The 15,026-nt window shown below is 43.2% G+C and overlaps 1 protein-coding gene across 1 annotated transcript; it reads left to right on the top strand.

Annotated features, from left to right (window-relative positions):
- The first annotated feature begins 14 nt into the window (after positions 1–14).
- Positions 15–13,542, top strand: NDUFS3 (NADH:ubiquinone oxidoreductase core subunit S3). Its single transcript, XM_074955476.1, has 7 exons — positions 15–167; positions 2,106–2,174; positions 4,096–4,193; positions 4,516–4,665; positions 8,698–8,823; positions 11,448–11,567; positions 12,477–13,542. Exons 1-7 carry the CDS (start codon positions 125–127, stop codon positions 12,642–12,644), a joined length of 774 nt encoding a protein of 257 aa, XP_074811577.1. The 5' UTR covers positions 15–124; the 3' UTR covers positions 12,645–13,542.
- The last annotated feature ends 1,484 nt before the right edge of the window (positions 13,543–15,026 follow it).

Below are 15,026 nucleotides of genomic sequence, written 5' to 3' on the forward strand. Positions count from 1 at the left end.
CCTGCTAAACTGACGGCTGTGGCACATTCTACTTCCGGTCTGGGGAACTGTACCGTGGAGGCGCCTTCCGGTTCCGGTCTGTGCCCTTGTCTGTCTGTGTCCCCGGCTCGCTGCCTGGGGCAGGATGTTAGCAGCAGCGCTGGGTCTGGCCCGGGCTGGCCTTAGAGGTGAGGCAATGGGGCTGGTGGGGAGAGAGTCGGGGCCCCCGTGACCCCGGCCCCACGTGAGTCGGGTTGCCTGGGCGAGGAGCCCCTCGGTAGGGCCGGCCTGTGTGCAGCCCCCTCTGGCTGGGGCAGGAGTCACCGTGTCCCCTTCCAGCCGTGCCGAGAGTGGTTCGGTGGCAGAGGCTGTCTTCCTGCCCACTTCTCCTCTGCCTCGCTGGGTCGCCTCGTGCCGCCTTCGGGGAAAGATTTTACTTCTGTGCAGCTGAATGGCAAATGTCTTCTGTGTCTCACTGGCCCCCCGCGTCTCCCTGGTGTCTCTGGGCCTCGCTTCTGTTGGTGAGTCCAGGCTTAGTAAAAGCGGCAAAGAGTCCTGTGGCACCTTATAGACTAACAGACATATTGGAGCATAAGCTTTTGTGGGTGAATACCCACTTCGTCGGATGCATGCATGTATTCACCCACGAAAGCTTGGGACACCATCACAGGGCCTAATCACATCAGCCACGCTATCAGAGGCTCGTTCACCTGCACATCTACCAATGTGATATATGCCATCATGTGCCAGCAATGCTCCTCTGCCATGTATATTGGTCAAACCGGACAGTCTCTACGTAAAAGAATAAATGGACACAAATCAAGAATTATAACATTCAAAAACCAGTCGGAGAACACTTCAGTCGCTTTGGTCACTCGATTACAGACCTAAAAGTGGCAGTTCTTCAACAAAAAAACTTCAAAAACAGACTCCAGTGAGAGACTGCTGAATTGGAATTAATTTGCAAACTGGATTCAATTAACTTAGGCTTGAATAAAGACTGGGAGTGGATGGGTCATTACACAAAGTAAAACTATTTCCCCATGTTTATCTCCCCCCCCCACCCCCACCCCGGCCACTGTTCCTCAGATGTTCTTGTAAACTGCTGGAAGTGGCCCACCTTGATTATCACTACAAAAGGTTCCCCCCTCCCGGCTGGTAATAGCTCATCCTAAGTGATCACTCTCTTGTTACAGTGTATATGGTAACACCCATTATTTCATGTTCTGTATGTATATAAATCTTCCCACTGTATTTTCCACTGAATGCATCCGATGAAGTGAGCTGTAGCTCACGAAAGCTTATGCTCAAATAAATTTGTTAGTCTCTAAGGTGCCACAAGTACTCCTTTTTTCCAATATGTCTGTTAGTCTAGAAGGTGCCACAGGACTCTTTGCCGCTTTTACAGATCCAGACGAACATGGCTACCCCTCCGATACAGGATTAGTAAGACTCTGCCTGTTCATGTGCAGTAAGATATCTGCTGAGTTAGCGCTTTTGGGAGAAGGCTTGAATAACGTGGTGATGAATGTGATATAAACATCAAGAGAGAAAGAAGGGATGTCCGAGATCCATGTTATATTTGATCTGTTCTTTCCGTTAGGCAGGATATCACTGTGTTACTGTTTGCTCTAGTATATCGAGCACTGTTCACTTCTAAGTATAATAGTTGGGCATATGGTTTAGATATTGCTGTAGGAAATTGAGTGATACATCCTCCACTCCTAAAGTGTGATTAATCAGATTTCTGGTTTAGGAGAGGAGGGTTTATTGCTTCGTATGGAAAACGTATCACCATAGCCTTTGTTTTTGCATAGTACTTCATGGAGGGAATAGGCCTCCTTGGTAGAATTTGTGTGTGTGAGTAGCACTTGTCTGCTGGACTGCACATTCAGGATTTCTTTTAGGGGTATTTTCACCACACTATATGATTATTGTTTGGGGGGGGGGGGCAAGGGAAGGTCAGACTTAATTCCCATATGTTAAAATGAAGCTCACCTCATCAGGATGGGACAACATGAGGAAGTCTCCTGGTCTCTGGAGAGGAGGAAAGAAGGCATTTCTCCTTATAGGAGAAATGGAGTATGTGGTACAGACAGTTTCATCTGTGCTCTTTCTCTTTGTAGCTGCTGCACGCCCTGCAGTGCTGTTGCAACAAGCTCGTTTTGAAGGGAGCTCCACAACAGAGACCCATCGTAAGTCTGAGTTTATTAGTATTTCACCAACTCCTGGAGTCTGTAAAGTGGGTCTCGTTTAGAATAACTCAGTAAGGTGACCATATTTTCAAAATCAACCCAGAACATTTTTGCAGTGACATTTAGATATATAAAACAAAATGTATGTGCTTTATTTTTTCTAAGTGTGCTGGTGCTGCTACTGCCAGCTTTTGACTCCACCATAACACTTGCATATTTCTCAGAGAGGAAGAGGATTTTTAACTTCGGTAGCTTCGTCTTCTGAATTGATTTATCATAAAATACTGAATAAATGTTAACAAGCATTTTGAGCAAAAGAACAGCTTTGGTGTCTACACTCATGAAATTTCAGCATTTGGAGTGAATATTCTTTCCATTAGACTGTTTCTGGTGATCACCGCAGATCTAATTCTGTGTTTCAGTAAATCTTGAACAACAAAAAAAATAAACCTTTTGGTTGACAGAATGAAAAAACAAGGACACTTCAGGTGTTGTGAAAGAAATTGCTGAGCTGCTAGAACGTTATATGGAAAATGGGGACTGTCCTTGTAAAACTAAGACATTATGTGCTGGAGAAACTGCTTTCCTCTTATCAGGAATCAGTCTGTTAAATCCCTTTAGGATTTAGGAAATCAGGAAATGTTTGCTGATGTTCAGTCTAAACTTCTCTCTCACTTTATTCCTTTTACTGAGTTATAACACCCCCGTACTTTCTACACCACTTTTGATTCCGCCCAGTGTGATGCAAGCAGTTTCATATTCATGGTGACAGGATGCTCTGTTGTCTGACACCTGATGGCTGGGCACTGGAGTAGATTTGCCCACTTACCAAAGTCTATTTCCTAAATATGCTATGCATCTTGTACATTAGACTCTATCCATGTTCCTCCTGGTGTTGGTAGATAGCCATTTAGTTTACCACGTTGTGAGGCACCTCCCTCTCATTAAGTTGATCTTTACAATCATGGCTTGTCCTCCTACCTAGCTGCTCCCTGCTCGGGGACAGACCTATGGCCAAGCTGACTAGAGTCATGCTGAGCTAGTGTGGGGCTGGGAGTTACTGCTTGTCAAGGTTCCTCCCCCATTCTGAACTCTAGGGTACAGATGTGGGGACCTGCATCAAAACCACCTAAGCTTACTTTCACCAGCTTAGGTTAAAACTTCCCCAAGGTACAAATTAATTTTATCCTTTGTCCCTGGATCTCCACTGCCACCACCAAACTCTAACTGGGTTTACTGGGAAACGTAGTTTGGACACGTCTTTCCCCCCAAAATCCTCCCAACCCTTGCACCCCACTTCCTGGGGAAGGTTTGGTAAAAATCCTCACCAATTTGCATAGGTGACCACAGCCCAAACCCTTGGATCTGAGAACAATGAAAAAGCATTCAGTTTTCTTACAAGAAGACTTTTAATAGAAGTAAAGAAATCACCTCTGTAAAATCAGGATGGTAGATACCTTACAGGGTAATTAGATTCAAAACATAGAGAATCCCTCTAGGCAAAACCTTAAGTTACAAAAAGGACATACAGACAGGAACAGTCATTCTATTCAGCACAGTTCTTTTCTCAGCCATTTAAAGAAATCATAATCTAACACATACCTAGCTAGATTACTTACTAAAGTTCTAAGACTCCATTCCTGGTCTATCTCCGGCAAAAGCAGCATACCGACAGAGAGAGACCCTTTGTTTCTCTCCCTCCTCCCAGCTTTTGAAAGTATCTTGTCTCCTCATTGGTCATTTTGGTCAGGTGCCAGCGAGGTTACCTTTAGCTTCTTAACCGTTTACAGGTGAGAGGATTTTTCCTCTGGCCAGGAGGGATTTTAAAGCGGTTTACCCCCTTCCCTTTATATTTATGACACTGCTCCTCTTTCTATGGCTTACCATACAATAGTCCTGAGAAGTCTGTTATTCTTTCCAGCTACTGTTCGACCAAAGGATGAAGTGGCCCAGAACCAGCTATGTGCTTTTGGAGAGTATGTGGCTGAAATTCTGCCCAAGTATATCCAGCAAGTCCAGGTAGGTATTACCAATCAAATCATTCTAGCTTGGGGTATGTGTAGTGAGGAGCTGGCTGGTAGAGCCCTGTGTGGATACAAAATTCATATCCGCATCCAATCCACAAACATGGTCTGTGGATATCTGCAGATGTACAGGGCTCTGGGTGGAAGAGAGTGATAGATCTGGCTAAAAAACATTTCTGCTGTTGAGTTCCTTGGTCTGATGTGATATACCTGATCATGTGGCCCCAAACCCTCCTGATCTGAGTATCCTGCTTTATTCAATGCACTGCTCAATCCCTTCAGCTTCTATACTAATTTGCTTTCTGTCCTTTCCACAGGTGACCTGTTTCAATGAATTGGAGATATTTATCCATCCTGATGGGGTGGTTCCAATTCTGACTTTTCTTCGAGATCACACCAATGCCCAATTTAAATCCCTGGCTGATTTGACTGCTATTGATGTCCCAACTCGACAATATCGTTTTGAGGTAGGAACTATTCCTTGAAGGTACAGATTTGCAAAGAGTTATAGAAGATGATGGTGTTGAATACTAAGATAAGCATTATTTACAGCTCTGGCCATGCATTGAATGGCCATTTGCATTCTGTGATAGTTATGCTTATCTGCTCTGAGAACTTCAGGTTTTGCTTAACCCACTGAGCATAGAATCAGTTGTATCACTGACATATTATTAACATACCCAGTTAGTGACCCTGAGGCCACTGCCCAATGCAGGAATTCATTTTTCCCCATAGAATTAGTGCTGCAGAGCTGCTAGCCACCATTAGGGGCCTCTGGACCCAGCAGAGCTCCAGCTCCCAAATACAGGACTCTGTTGGGGGAGAGAGCTGGAGGGTTCTGGGCTGCTGCAGTTTCCAGCACGCTGGACCCAGCAACAGGCTGTTTCTCTCTCTGGATTCCTGGGCTCTGGGGGTAGGGGGTTTGGATGTCTGGCTGGGGTGTGCCCATCAGCTGGGCTCTAGCAAGTGCGGGTGTCTGGGCTGGGGGGTGCCCCTAGCTGGGTTCTGGAGGGGTTTGGGGGTGTGGATGTCTAAGACTGAAAGGGCAGAGTTTTCACCCAAGATGTGCCCAGCTGGTATGTGAGACCCTAGACCGAGGCACCTGACAAAAGCATTACAGAGAAACAGCAACTGGGTTCTTGCAGAGGTTTCTTTAACTCTCTGCTCCTAGGGGAAACTTTTTTTGTCTGTGTTGTTACAGACATACTCGCCGACAGGTATTTTGAAATAAATGACCCAAAATAATTGAAACTGGTGTGATTATATTGTGTTATTTTGACAAAATATGCAGAATTTTGCAGAACTTCTAATTTTTTGGCGCAGAATTTCCCCAGGAGTAATACTACTCTTTGGATCTGAAGCCACTTATTTACTTTGACCATGACTCACAAAACTTTCTCCTCCATGTATTCACCAACCACCTTCTTTCTGACGATGTCCGCTCCTTCTGCTTCATCTTCCTTGTCCTCATTGCAGCCTTCAACTCTGAACAGCTCCATTCTCCTGAGTGGCCTCTGTAGGTAGGCAGACTTCTCTAGTTATTTAGCACTAGTTGTGAAGTAGCACCCAGAGGCCCCAAACAGGATTTGAGGCACCATTGTGATAAGCAGCATACACATACGTAACAAAGAGAGAGTCCCAACCCCAAAATGTTTACAGTTTCATGTCTTGGCTCTGCTCCTACCTAGCTGCATCTCCATCTATGCTGAAGGTGCCTTCTTTGTTTTAAAATCCTCCATGGCCTTGCTTCACCTAACTTCTTATGCCTGATCTCACTCTCTCACACACACTTTTCTAGTACTAGCCTCTGTCCCGCCATAGAATCTGGCAGTTTCTCTTTTGCAGTTCACACAGTCTGGTACAGCATCTCTCTCTTTTACCTCATGGGGTTTCCATATCAGATGAAAGGTGTATTCTAAAACAAAAAACTAAGAGTTTGGGCTGAAACTGTTTTACTGGTATCAAACGCCTAAAAACAGTATTATCCTTTCTTTAGGCTTGGTTTATGTTCAAAAAATTTGCAACAGGGTAGCTAAATCTATTTAAAGTTGATCTAATTACACCAGTGAAAACCCTTTCTATATAAACACTAAACTCCTATTGCATATAACCAACATGAAATATATTTCTAAATCTCTTCTTAACCACATAAGAAAGTTAAAGCATTTGAAACTTAATTTATCAACTTTCTTTTTAATAATAATTTTTATTTGAAGTGACTTCCTTGTATTAATAGCTTTTTATAAACTGCAGGAAATAATTAGTTATAAATGGTCGTGGGATATTCAAAATCACCTAGTGGATTTAGGCATCTAATTCCCACTGACTTTCAATGGGAATTGGCACCTAACTCCCTTAGGTGCTCTTGAAATCCCACACAGTAGCTCTTCAGTTGTTTCAAAACACAGATGCGCACACACACACAGAAAAGACAAGAAGGCACAGCTTCTCTCTTTTACTTGTACCTCCTCTGAGACCTGGAAGACTTTTACCAGTGTTAAGGCATTGGTTTTGTTTGCCTTTTTGGCCACAGACTCTCAGCAATGGTGCAAGGATGGACGTGTCTTGGTTAAGCTGGTCTGTTAGGCAAAAAGAGAGAGGCAGGGGGAGTGGTAAAAGAAAAGCTGGCTGAAGTTGAACCTTCTGGCAAGACAGAGGTGATGCTAGTGGGCAAAGAAAATGATTTTGAAGAGTTTGCAGCCACAGTGCAGCCTCATTTGGTTGAAGGCAAACACCCACAATTGGTCAATTCAGTCCGCAGTCTAGAAGGAACCTTGGATTCATCGTTGACACTGAGGTCTCAAATGGCACCACCTGTGAATATTGCTTTCTACCATCTTCAGTTGGCCTGGAGACTGCATCCCATCCTGGTGGATGAAGACCTGGCCTTGGTTATTTGTACCTTTGACACCTCTTCATTGGACTACTGCAGTACACCCAGACATGAAGGCTTCGGCCTTAGGAAACTCTGGAGAGTACAGAACATTGCAGCACGTCTCCTCAGCAACACAGCCTACTCTGAGCATATCAAACCAGTCTTCTGCCCTCTACACTGGCTTCCCTTAGAATTTTGAACCAGGTGCAATGTCTCAGTCCTTATCTTCAAAGTGCTCCATGACCTGGGCCCAGGAGAGCTAAAAGACCACCTAAAGCTCCAGGGTAAAGACTGTGGTTGACAACTATGCTCTTATGGCACAGTGGAACTCTCAACAGTAAGAATAAGGCTCACCTGTGCAGGAGACCGAACTTTCTCTGTGGGGCAGTCCAAGACTGGCATGAACTCCCCCAAGAACTAACAGCCCTCATAAACCTCACGACTATCCACTACAAGTGCCAAGCGCATTTTTTTACCTTGCCTTTTCTAATGTAAATACATAGGAATAGGTACATTCAAACAAGCAAAGCTACCAAAACAAGACACACCACTGCACGTGCTTCTCACTGTGGGGAGAGGATGAGAGAGTAACCCACACATAACAGCTCTGTAGTTACATTGCTTAATGCACTACTGGAAAGCACTCAGATACCTCAGTGATGTGTGGTATATGGACCTATATAGAAGAGAATACGAGGGAGAGGGATGAACAGGGAAGGAAACTTACATACAAGGGAGGGAATAGCAGTATCTAAGTTTCACACTTCAGGTATTGTTCAGGATTTAGCTAATCTTATGGACATGGAGATGTCACCTGGTTGCTTCTCCTTGCCCATTCTGGTCAGGACATCTTTCAGGATGGTGGCCAATGAAGGCTAATCAGTGTGATGGTAGATTCCTGGTTCCTAGCATGTGACAATAGTGGCAAGACTGGTTGGCACACAGTAATGCATCTTCCTTCCTGTAAGGTTAAGCTAGTAGCCAAGTGACGCCTTAATAATGCAATGCCTAGAAAGGGATGACATCCTCATCCCATCAGAATTAACCAATCAAAACATATCTAGGGTTCTATGCTGACACTTCCTGCCATTCTAGCAATATCTTAGTCTAAAACAATTGGTGACCTTGCCAAAAGCTTTGCACCTCCCTGATCAGTTTTTAGTGTAAATGCATCCAAGTCGTAATAGTAGTTTGTCTCCAATTTCTGCTCATTTTATAAACTGGTCAAGTTAAACTCTTATTACTTTTCACATGCTTTGGACAATGTAAAATATTAATCCACGGTATAGACAGTAACACTATATGTGGCCAGTTAAGTTTCAGGAGAATTGGTTTCTTTCTGGGGAAATTAGAGATGGTGGGTTTTTTTCTTTCCTTTTGTCATAAATTAGGCTAATAGTAGGAAAGTTAGCTTGAACTTTAACTATGGAGTGGCTACCCTTGCTCCATAGGTATGAAGCGCTATCATGGTCTCACTGGAAAACTCATCTGAAAACCTCTCTTCTTCCTTGCCCGTGCCCCTTCAGCCGGTATTTCACTATAAAAATCTCAAGTCATTCCGGGAGACAGTTTATATGTGAGCTAGGACACAACAAATTGGTTGCTTTTTCTCAATTCCCTTTAGATTGTTTATAATCTCCTGTCTCTGCGCTTCAATTCTCGGATCCGTGTGAAGACGTACACAGATGAGCTGACACCTGTCGATTCAGCAGTGTCAGTGCACCAGGCAGCAAACTGGTATGAAAGAGAGGTGAGCTCCAGTGTGCTTTCCCAAGGGCTTTGTGTTTGGGAACAGGATCCATATGGGGGTTGGAGGAGACCATGTTTGAGTGAAACCCTATTCCTCTGGGAACTGTGTAGGAGGGAGTGGTGTTGCCCTTGGGAATGGGAGAAGAGGCACTTGACGTTCTTCTGAGGGCTTTGAGCAAAGATATAACAAGATCCAATGACTGGAAGTTGGACAAATTCAGACTGGAAATAAGATGTAGATTTTTTTTAACAGTGAGGATCATTAACCATTGGAACAATTTAGAATCAGACACGTAGGATTGGAAGGGATCTTGAGAGCTCAGGTCCAGCCCCGTGCTGAGGCAGGATCAAGTAAACCTAGACCACCCGTGACAGGTGTTTGTCCAAAGTGTTCTTAAATACCTGCATAGATCGGAATTCCACAACCTTCCTTGGTAACCTGTTCCAGTGCTTAACTTCCTTTATAGTTCGAAAGTTTTCCAAATATCTAACCTAAAATGTCCCTTGTTGCAGATTAAGCCAATTACCCCTTGTCCTCCCTTCAGTGAACATGGAGAACAATTGATCACAATCTGCAAATAAGTTCAGGGCAAGAAGAGGATGATCAGGTCCCCCTCTGTCTTCTTTTCTGATGACTAAACATGCCCAGTTTTTTAACCTTTCCCCATAAGTCAGGTTTTCTAAACCTTTTATCATTTTTGCTGCTCTCTTCTGGACTCTCTGTAATTTGTCCACATCTTTCCTAAAGTGTGAAGCCCAGAATTGGACACACAACTTCAGCTGAGCCCTCACCAGTGCTGAGTACAGCAGGACAATTACCTCCCATGTCTTATGCACGAGACACCTGTTAATACACCCCTGAATTATATTAGCTTTTTTTTTTTTTTTTTTTTTGCAACTGCATCACACTGTTGACTCATTCAATTTGTGATTCACTATAACCTCAGATCCTTTTCAGCAGTACTATTGTGTAGCCAGTTAGTCCCCACTTGGTAGTTGTGCGTTTGATTTTTTTCCTTCCCAAGTGAAGTCCTATGCATTTCTTTATTTAATCTCATCTTGTTGAATTCAGACCAATTCTCAATTTTGTCAAGGTCATTTTGAATTTGAATTCTGTCCTCCAAAGTACTTGCAATCCTTCTAGCTTGGTGTCGTCTACAAATGTTACAAGCATACTCTCCACTCCATTATCAAGTCATTAATGAAAATATTGAATATTATGGATATTCCTCCCAGTTGGACAGCAAACCATTGATAACTATTCTTTGAGTACAATCTTTCAGCCAGGTTGTGCACCCACCTCATAGTAATTTCATCTAGGCCATATTTCCCTAGTTTGCTTATGAGAATGTCATGTGGGACTGTGTCAAAAGCCTTCTTAAAATCAAGATATATCACATCTGCTACTTCCCACCATCCATTATGCCAGTAACCCTGTCAAAGAAGGAAATTAGGTTGGTTTGGCATGTTCTTGACAAATCTATGCTGGCTATTCCTTATAAGGTTGTTATCCTCTAGGACAGTAGTTCTCAACCTATTTACCATTGTGGATCATACATGTGACCCATAATATGTTATGTGAGCCGCATCCAATACTATCCGCATTGCCCTGAGGATGTCACATGGGCCGCAGCTCTGTGCTGATTGGGCCACAGGTTGAGTAGTGAGGATAGTGGTTATTCCAATGGTTAATGACCTTTGGTGTTAAAATTTTGCATCTTATTTCCTGTCTGAATTTGTCTAACTGACAATTTTTAAATCAAGGTTGGATTTACTTTTTTTAAATGTAAGCTCAAATTCAAATGGAATTATTTTGGGAAAGTTCTAAGGCCCGTGTTATACATAAGCTTGGAAGGATTAGATTTTTATTGGTAAATGTTGGAAATGTCGATTTTTGCCAAACTGGTGGAAAAAAATATTTCCACTGATGATGATGATGATAGAATTTGACAGGCAAAGTAAGAAAAATACTGCTTGTAAGCTACAGGTTGATTTTAGGATATTGACTTTCTTTTGACATGTGATGTTGACAGTTTGTGTTTTAACAGTGGTAAAGCTTTAACTTTTTGAATCTCAGTGTCTACTGTCATTAAATAATTGTCCCCCCTATAACTTCCCACAGCTGTGAACATTTAAATAGATTATGAGTTTTATAGTTTTAAGAAGCATTTTTCCAATTTTTAATTTGCACAACTGTGGAAACTTAAATTGGGGGGGGGGAATGCTTAAAATAAACATCAGTATTATCTGTCTAAATTGCAAATAAATAATTGAATTCTGCCAAGCCTCCTTAAAACCCATAATTTTATACAGGAGGTCAGACTAGATGAACTCAGTGGTGCTTTCTGACATTAGACTCTATGAGCAGTGCCCCCGATCAACTGCCCAGCCACTGCACTGTCCAGGCATCCAACCTACACATTGTTAGTACAGTATACGCAGGGGGTGGCTTCTTTTTAGGGTGAGAAAGAAAAAGGAGGCTGCACAGGCCTCTTTGGGAAGAGGTTTTCTTTGTTGGGTTGGCCCCTCTTAGATGAGGTGTGGAAGTTTTAAGCTTCTGAGGTACACTGAGGGGCTTTTCTAGGATGGGGTGATGTGTGGCTTGTTTGGTTTCCTTTCTTTTAGGTTTGGGACATGTATGGAGTCTTCTTTGCCAACCACCCTGACCTGAGGCGAATCCTAACAGACTATGGGTTTGAGGGCCACCCATTTCGGAAGGACTTTCCACTCTCCGGATATGTAGAGGTATGAAGAATTCTGGTTCACTCTGCATTCAGAAAGCCATCTATGCTTCAGAGTTGGGCCATGGCTGTTATGGAACTCTGAAGTGTTTGCTTAATAATCATTTCAGTTTTCTCAGTGCCTTTCAGGCACTGTGTATATCCCCCCTAGAATTTAGCCAACACACCGCACCCTGCATAATAGGGGAATTTGGGGCCAGAGACACAGGGCAAACCTTTCCTCTTACACAAGAGTAGCAAGAAATTTTGCTTTCCGGGCAAAGAAGACAGGACTGTCTACTTTTAATGCTCCATCCAAAACATCGAACTCCATTCCCATGGAATGGCTGAAGACTCAGTTTAATTCCCTCAGAGGGTTTTTAATGATTGAGCTGATCTTTCTGGAACCTCTGTTTCCAGGGAGTCAAGGTGTTTCAAATCTAATGGCAAAGCAACAAAGCCATCACATTTAGCTGCCTCAGCTTTCTTCACACATTCCATTCCTCTAACCTAGATTTTTATCTAGATTAAAACACAAATGAAATGAGTTTGTTTGGTCTCCACCTCGTTCCAAGTGACTGCATCACAAAGCTTAGTATTTTTGCACAATTGAATCTGGGGACTAGAAGAGAAGGGACTGCAGGTCAGGATTAGGTGCATTAACTTTGTTTTAAGAGGTGGAACAGAACTGGAATAGCAGAAGGTGCTGTAGGAAAGGACATCTGCAGAGCTGAGGTTGGGAAATCAGGACTGGAATAGCAAGGGATCAGGCTTGATGTGTGTGACAGAGCTGGATGGTACACACCTGCACATTGCCTGATTCTCCTTATGCCATGTGTCCTGAGCTCTCATGAGCTTTGAACTAAAAACTGGAGTGAGCAGTTTTGTTTGGCTGGGAACAAGCAATGGTGACCTTGTTTTTGCCCCGTTGCAGGTGCGGTATGATGATGAGGTGAAACGGGTGGTGGCAGAGCCTGTGGAGCTGGCTCAGGAGTTCCGCAAATTCGATCTGAATAGTCCCTGGGAGGCGTTTCCTGCCTATCGCACAGCTCCAGAGACCCTGAAACTAGAAGCAGGAGACAAGAAAGGAGATGCAAAATAGCAGCAGGACCAAGAGGATGCTGGGAACTTCCTGTGTGGCACTGACCTTCCTGTTCTACCTTCATATTTATATGAATAAAACCTGACATGAGACCCTTGTCTGTGAACTCGTGAATGGAAAATACAGGCTTCTAATTGGCTGAACAGCACCCGGGATTGTTTGTCTTTCATTAACTGTAAAATCACTTACAGGAAAAAAAAAAAATCATAAACTGTGTGGAACTGCTATGAGGAAGAACTAGGGCGGGGACTAGAGCATAGAAAGGAAAAGGGGAGCAGATAATGCAGAACTCAAATGTCCTCTTTCTATTTAATTAACTGGTGTGGCAAGAACCTAACCTGTTCATACGTTAAATGGATTGAAAACCAGCTAATTGACAGGTCTCAACAAGCAATTACAAATAGGGATTTATCAAGCGAGTGAGTTTCTAGTGGGGTCCTGCCAAGCTCAGTTCTTGGGCCTATGCTGTTTAACATTTTTATCAATGTCCTGGAAGAAAATATAAAATCATCACTGACAGAGTTTGCAGATGACCCACAGATTGGGGGAAGTGGTAAATAATGAAGAGAATAGATCACTGCTACAGAGTGATCTGGATCACGTGGTAAACTGGGCACAAGCAAACTACTGTGTTTTAAAACTCATAATATTAATGTGAAATTCTACACCTTGGCTTATGTTCTTTGTTCCTTTCTTACAGGTTGGGGGACTCTATCCTGGGAAGCAGTGACTGAAAAATAATGCAATTCTTGAATGTGTAAGGAGGGGAATATTGAGTAGGAAGGCTATATTAGCTCTTTATTTGGCACTGGGTGAACTGCTGCTGGAATACTCTGTCCAGTTCTGTTGTCCACAGTTCAAGAAGGATATTGATAAATTGGAGAGAGATCAAAGAAGAGCCATGACAATGATTAAAGGATTAGAAAACATGCCTTATGGTGACAGACTCGAGCTCAATCTGTTTAGCTTAAGAAAGGGGTTAAAGGGTAACTTAATTACAGTCTATAGGTACCTATGTGAGGATCAAAATATGATAATGGGCCCTTCAATTTAACAGTTGGAAGTTGAAGCTAGACAAATTTAGACTGGAAACAAGGTGAAAATTTTTAACGGTCATGATAATTATCCATTGGAACAATGGAAGATATGCTTTCTTCCCTACTGTATGCTCGTGAGCATTGGTTTTGTTTTGTTTTGGCTTTCTTTAGGCTGCTGTAACTCCTTGTGTTTGGGACTTGACTTAGAGCTGCCTTGTCTAGTGAAGGACAGTTGTCTTCAGCATAGTCATGAAAAGTTATGGCTTTTCTTGTGAGAGGGAAGCAGTAGTCAGAGCAGTCAACAGGCCTTCTAGGTTTTATACAATTCCCAGCTTTGCTTTGAGTCTACACATCCCACCATCTGAGGTGATTAGGTAGAAAATATTCTTGTGGCCACTGCTAGAAACATGACCTGGTGCTGTTGTTTGGTGGGAATATAGAAAGCTATGGGACAGCATGTATTGTGCTAGAAGTAGTAGTTTTTGGAAGTTTATCCATTATTGCAGATAGAGCTTCATAAAGCATGCTCCCTGCTGCAACCCCACAAAGTTGCTTGGGGCATAGTACCATGAACCATAGTACATGTAGCCTTTTGATAATGTTACTGTGATAAGCCAGAAAAATGAGGGATGGTCACTGAAACAGAAGGAAAACTCTTGCATGAGTGGGGAGCTTGAGTGAGATGGGCAAGAAGTGCAGGGCCCTGCCAAGCTAAGACATAATGCTAGGACTGCTAAAGGAAGTGGTGGTAGAGTCCAAACCGCTGTCCTAATGGAGTCAGAGCACAGCACTTGGCTTAAGGACAAGCTCTTGGCTACCCACAGATTCATAGATACTAAGGTCAGAAGGGACCATTATTGAGTCCTGCACAACACAGGCCACAGAATCTCACCCACCCACTCCTGCGAAAAACCTCTCACCTATGTCTGAGCTATTGAAGTCCTCAAATCGTGGTTTAAAGACTTCAAGGAGCAGAGAATCCTCCGGCAAGTGACCCATGCTCCATGCTACAGAGGAAGGCGAAAAATCTCCAGGGCCTCTTCCAATCTGCCCTGGAGGAAAATTCCTTCCCGACGCCAAATATGGCGATCAGCTAAACCCTGAGCATATGGGCAAGATTCACCAGCCAGATTCCCAGGAAAGAATTTTCTGTAGTAACTCAGATCCCACCTCATCTAACATCCCATTACAGGCCATTGGGCCTATTTACCATGAATATTTAAAGATCAATTAATTACCAAAATCATGTTATCCCATCATACCATCTCCTCCATAAACTTATCGAGTTTAATCTTATCCAGAGTATTTACTGAGGGAAACTAGGGTTATGACTGGGGCCAAATCC

Source organism: Natator depressus, chromosome 6 (genome assembly GCF_965152275.1).
Source record: "Natator depressus isolate rNatDep1 chromosome 6, rNatDep2.hap1, whole genome shotgun sequence".
Lineage (NCBI taxonomy): Eukaryota > Metazoa > Chordata > Testudines > Cheloniidae > Natator > Natator depressus.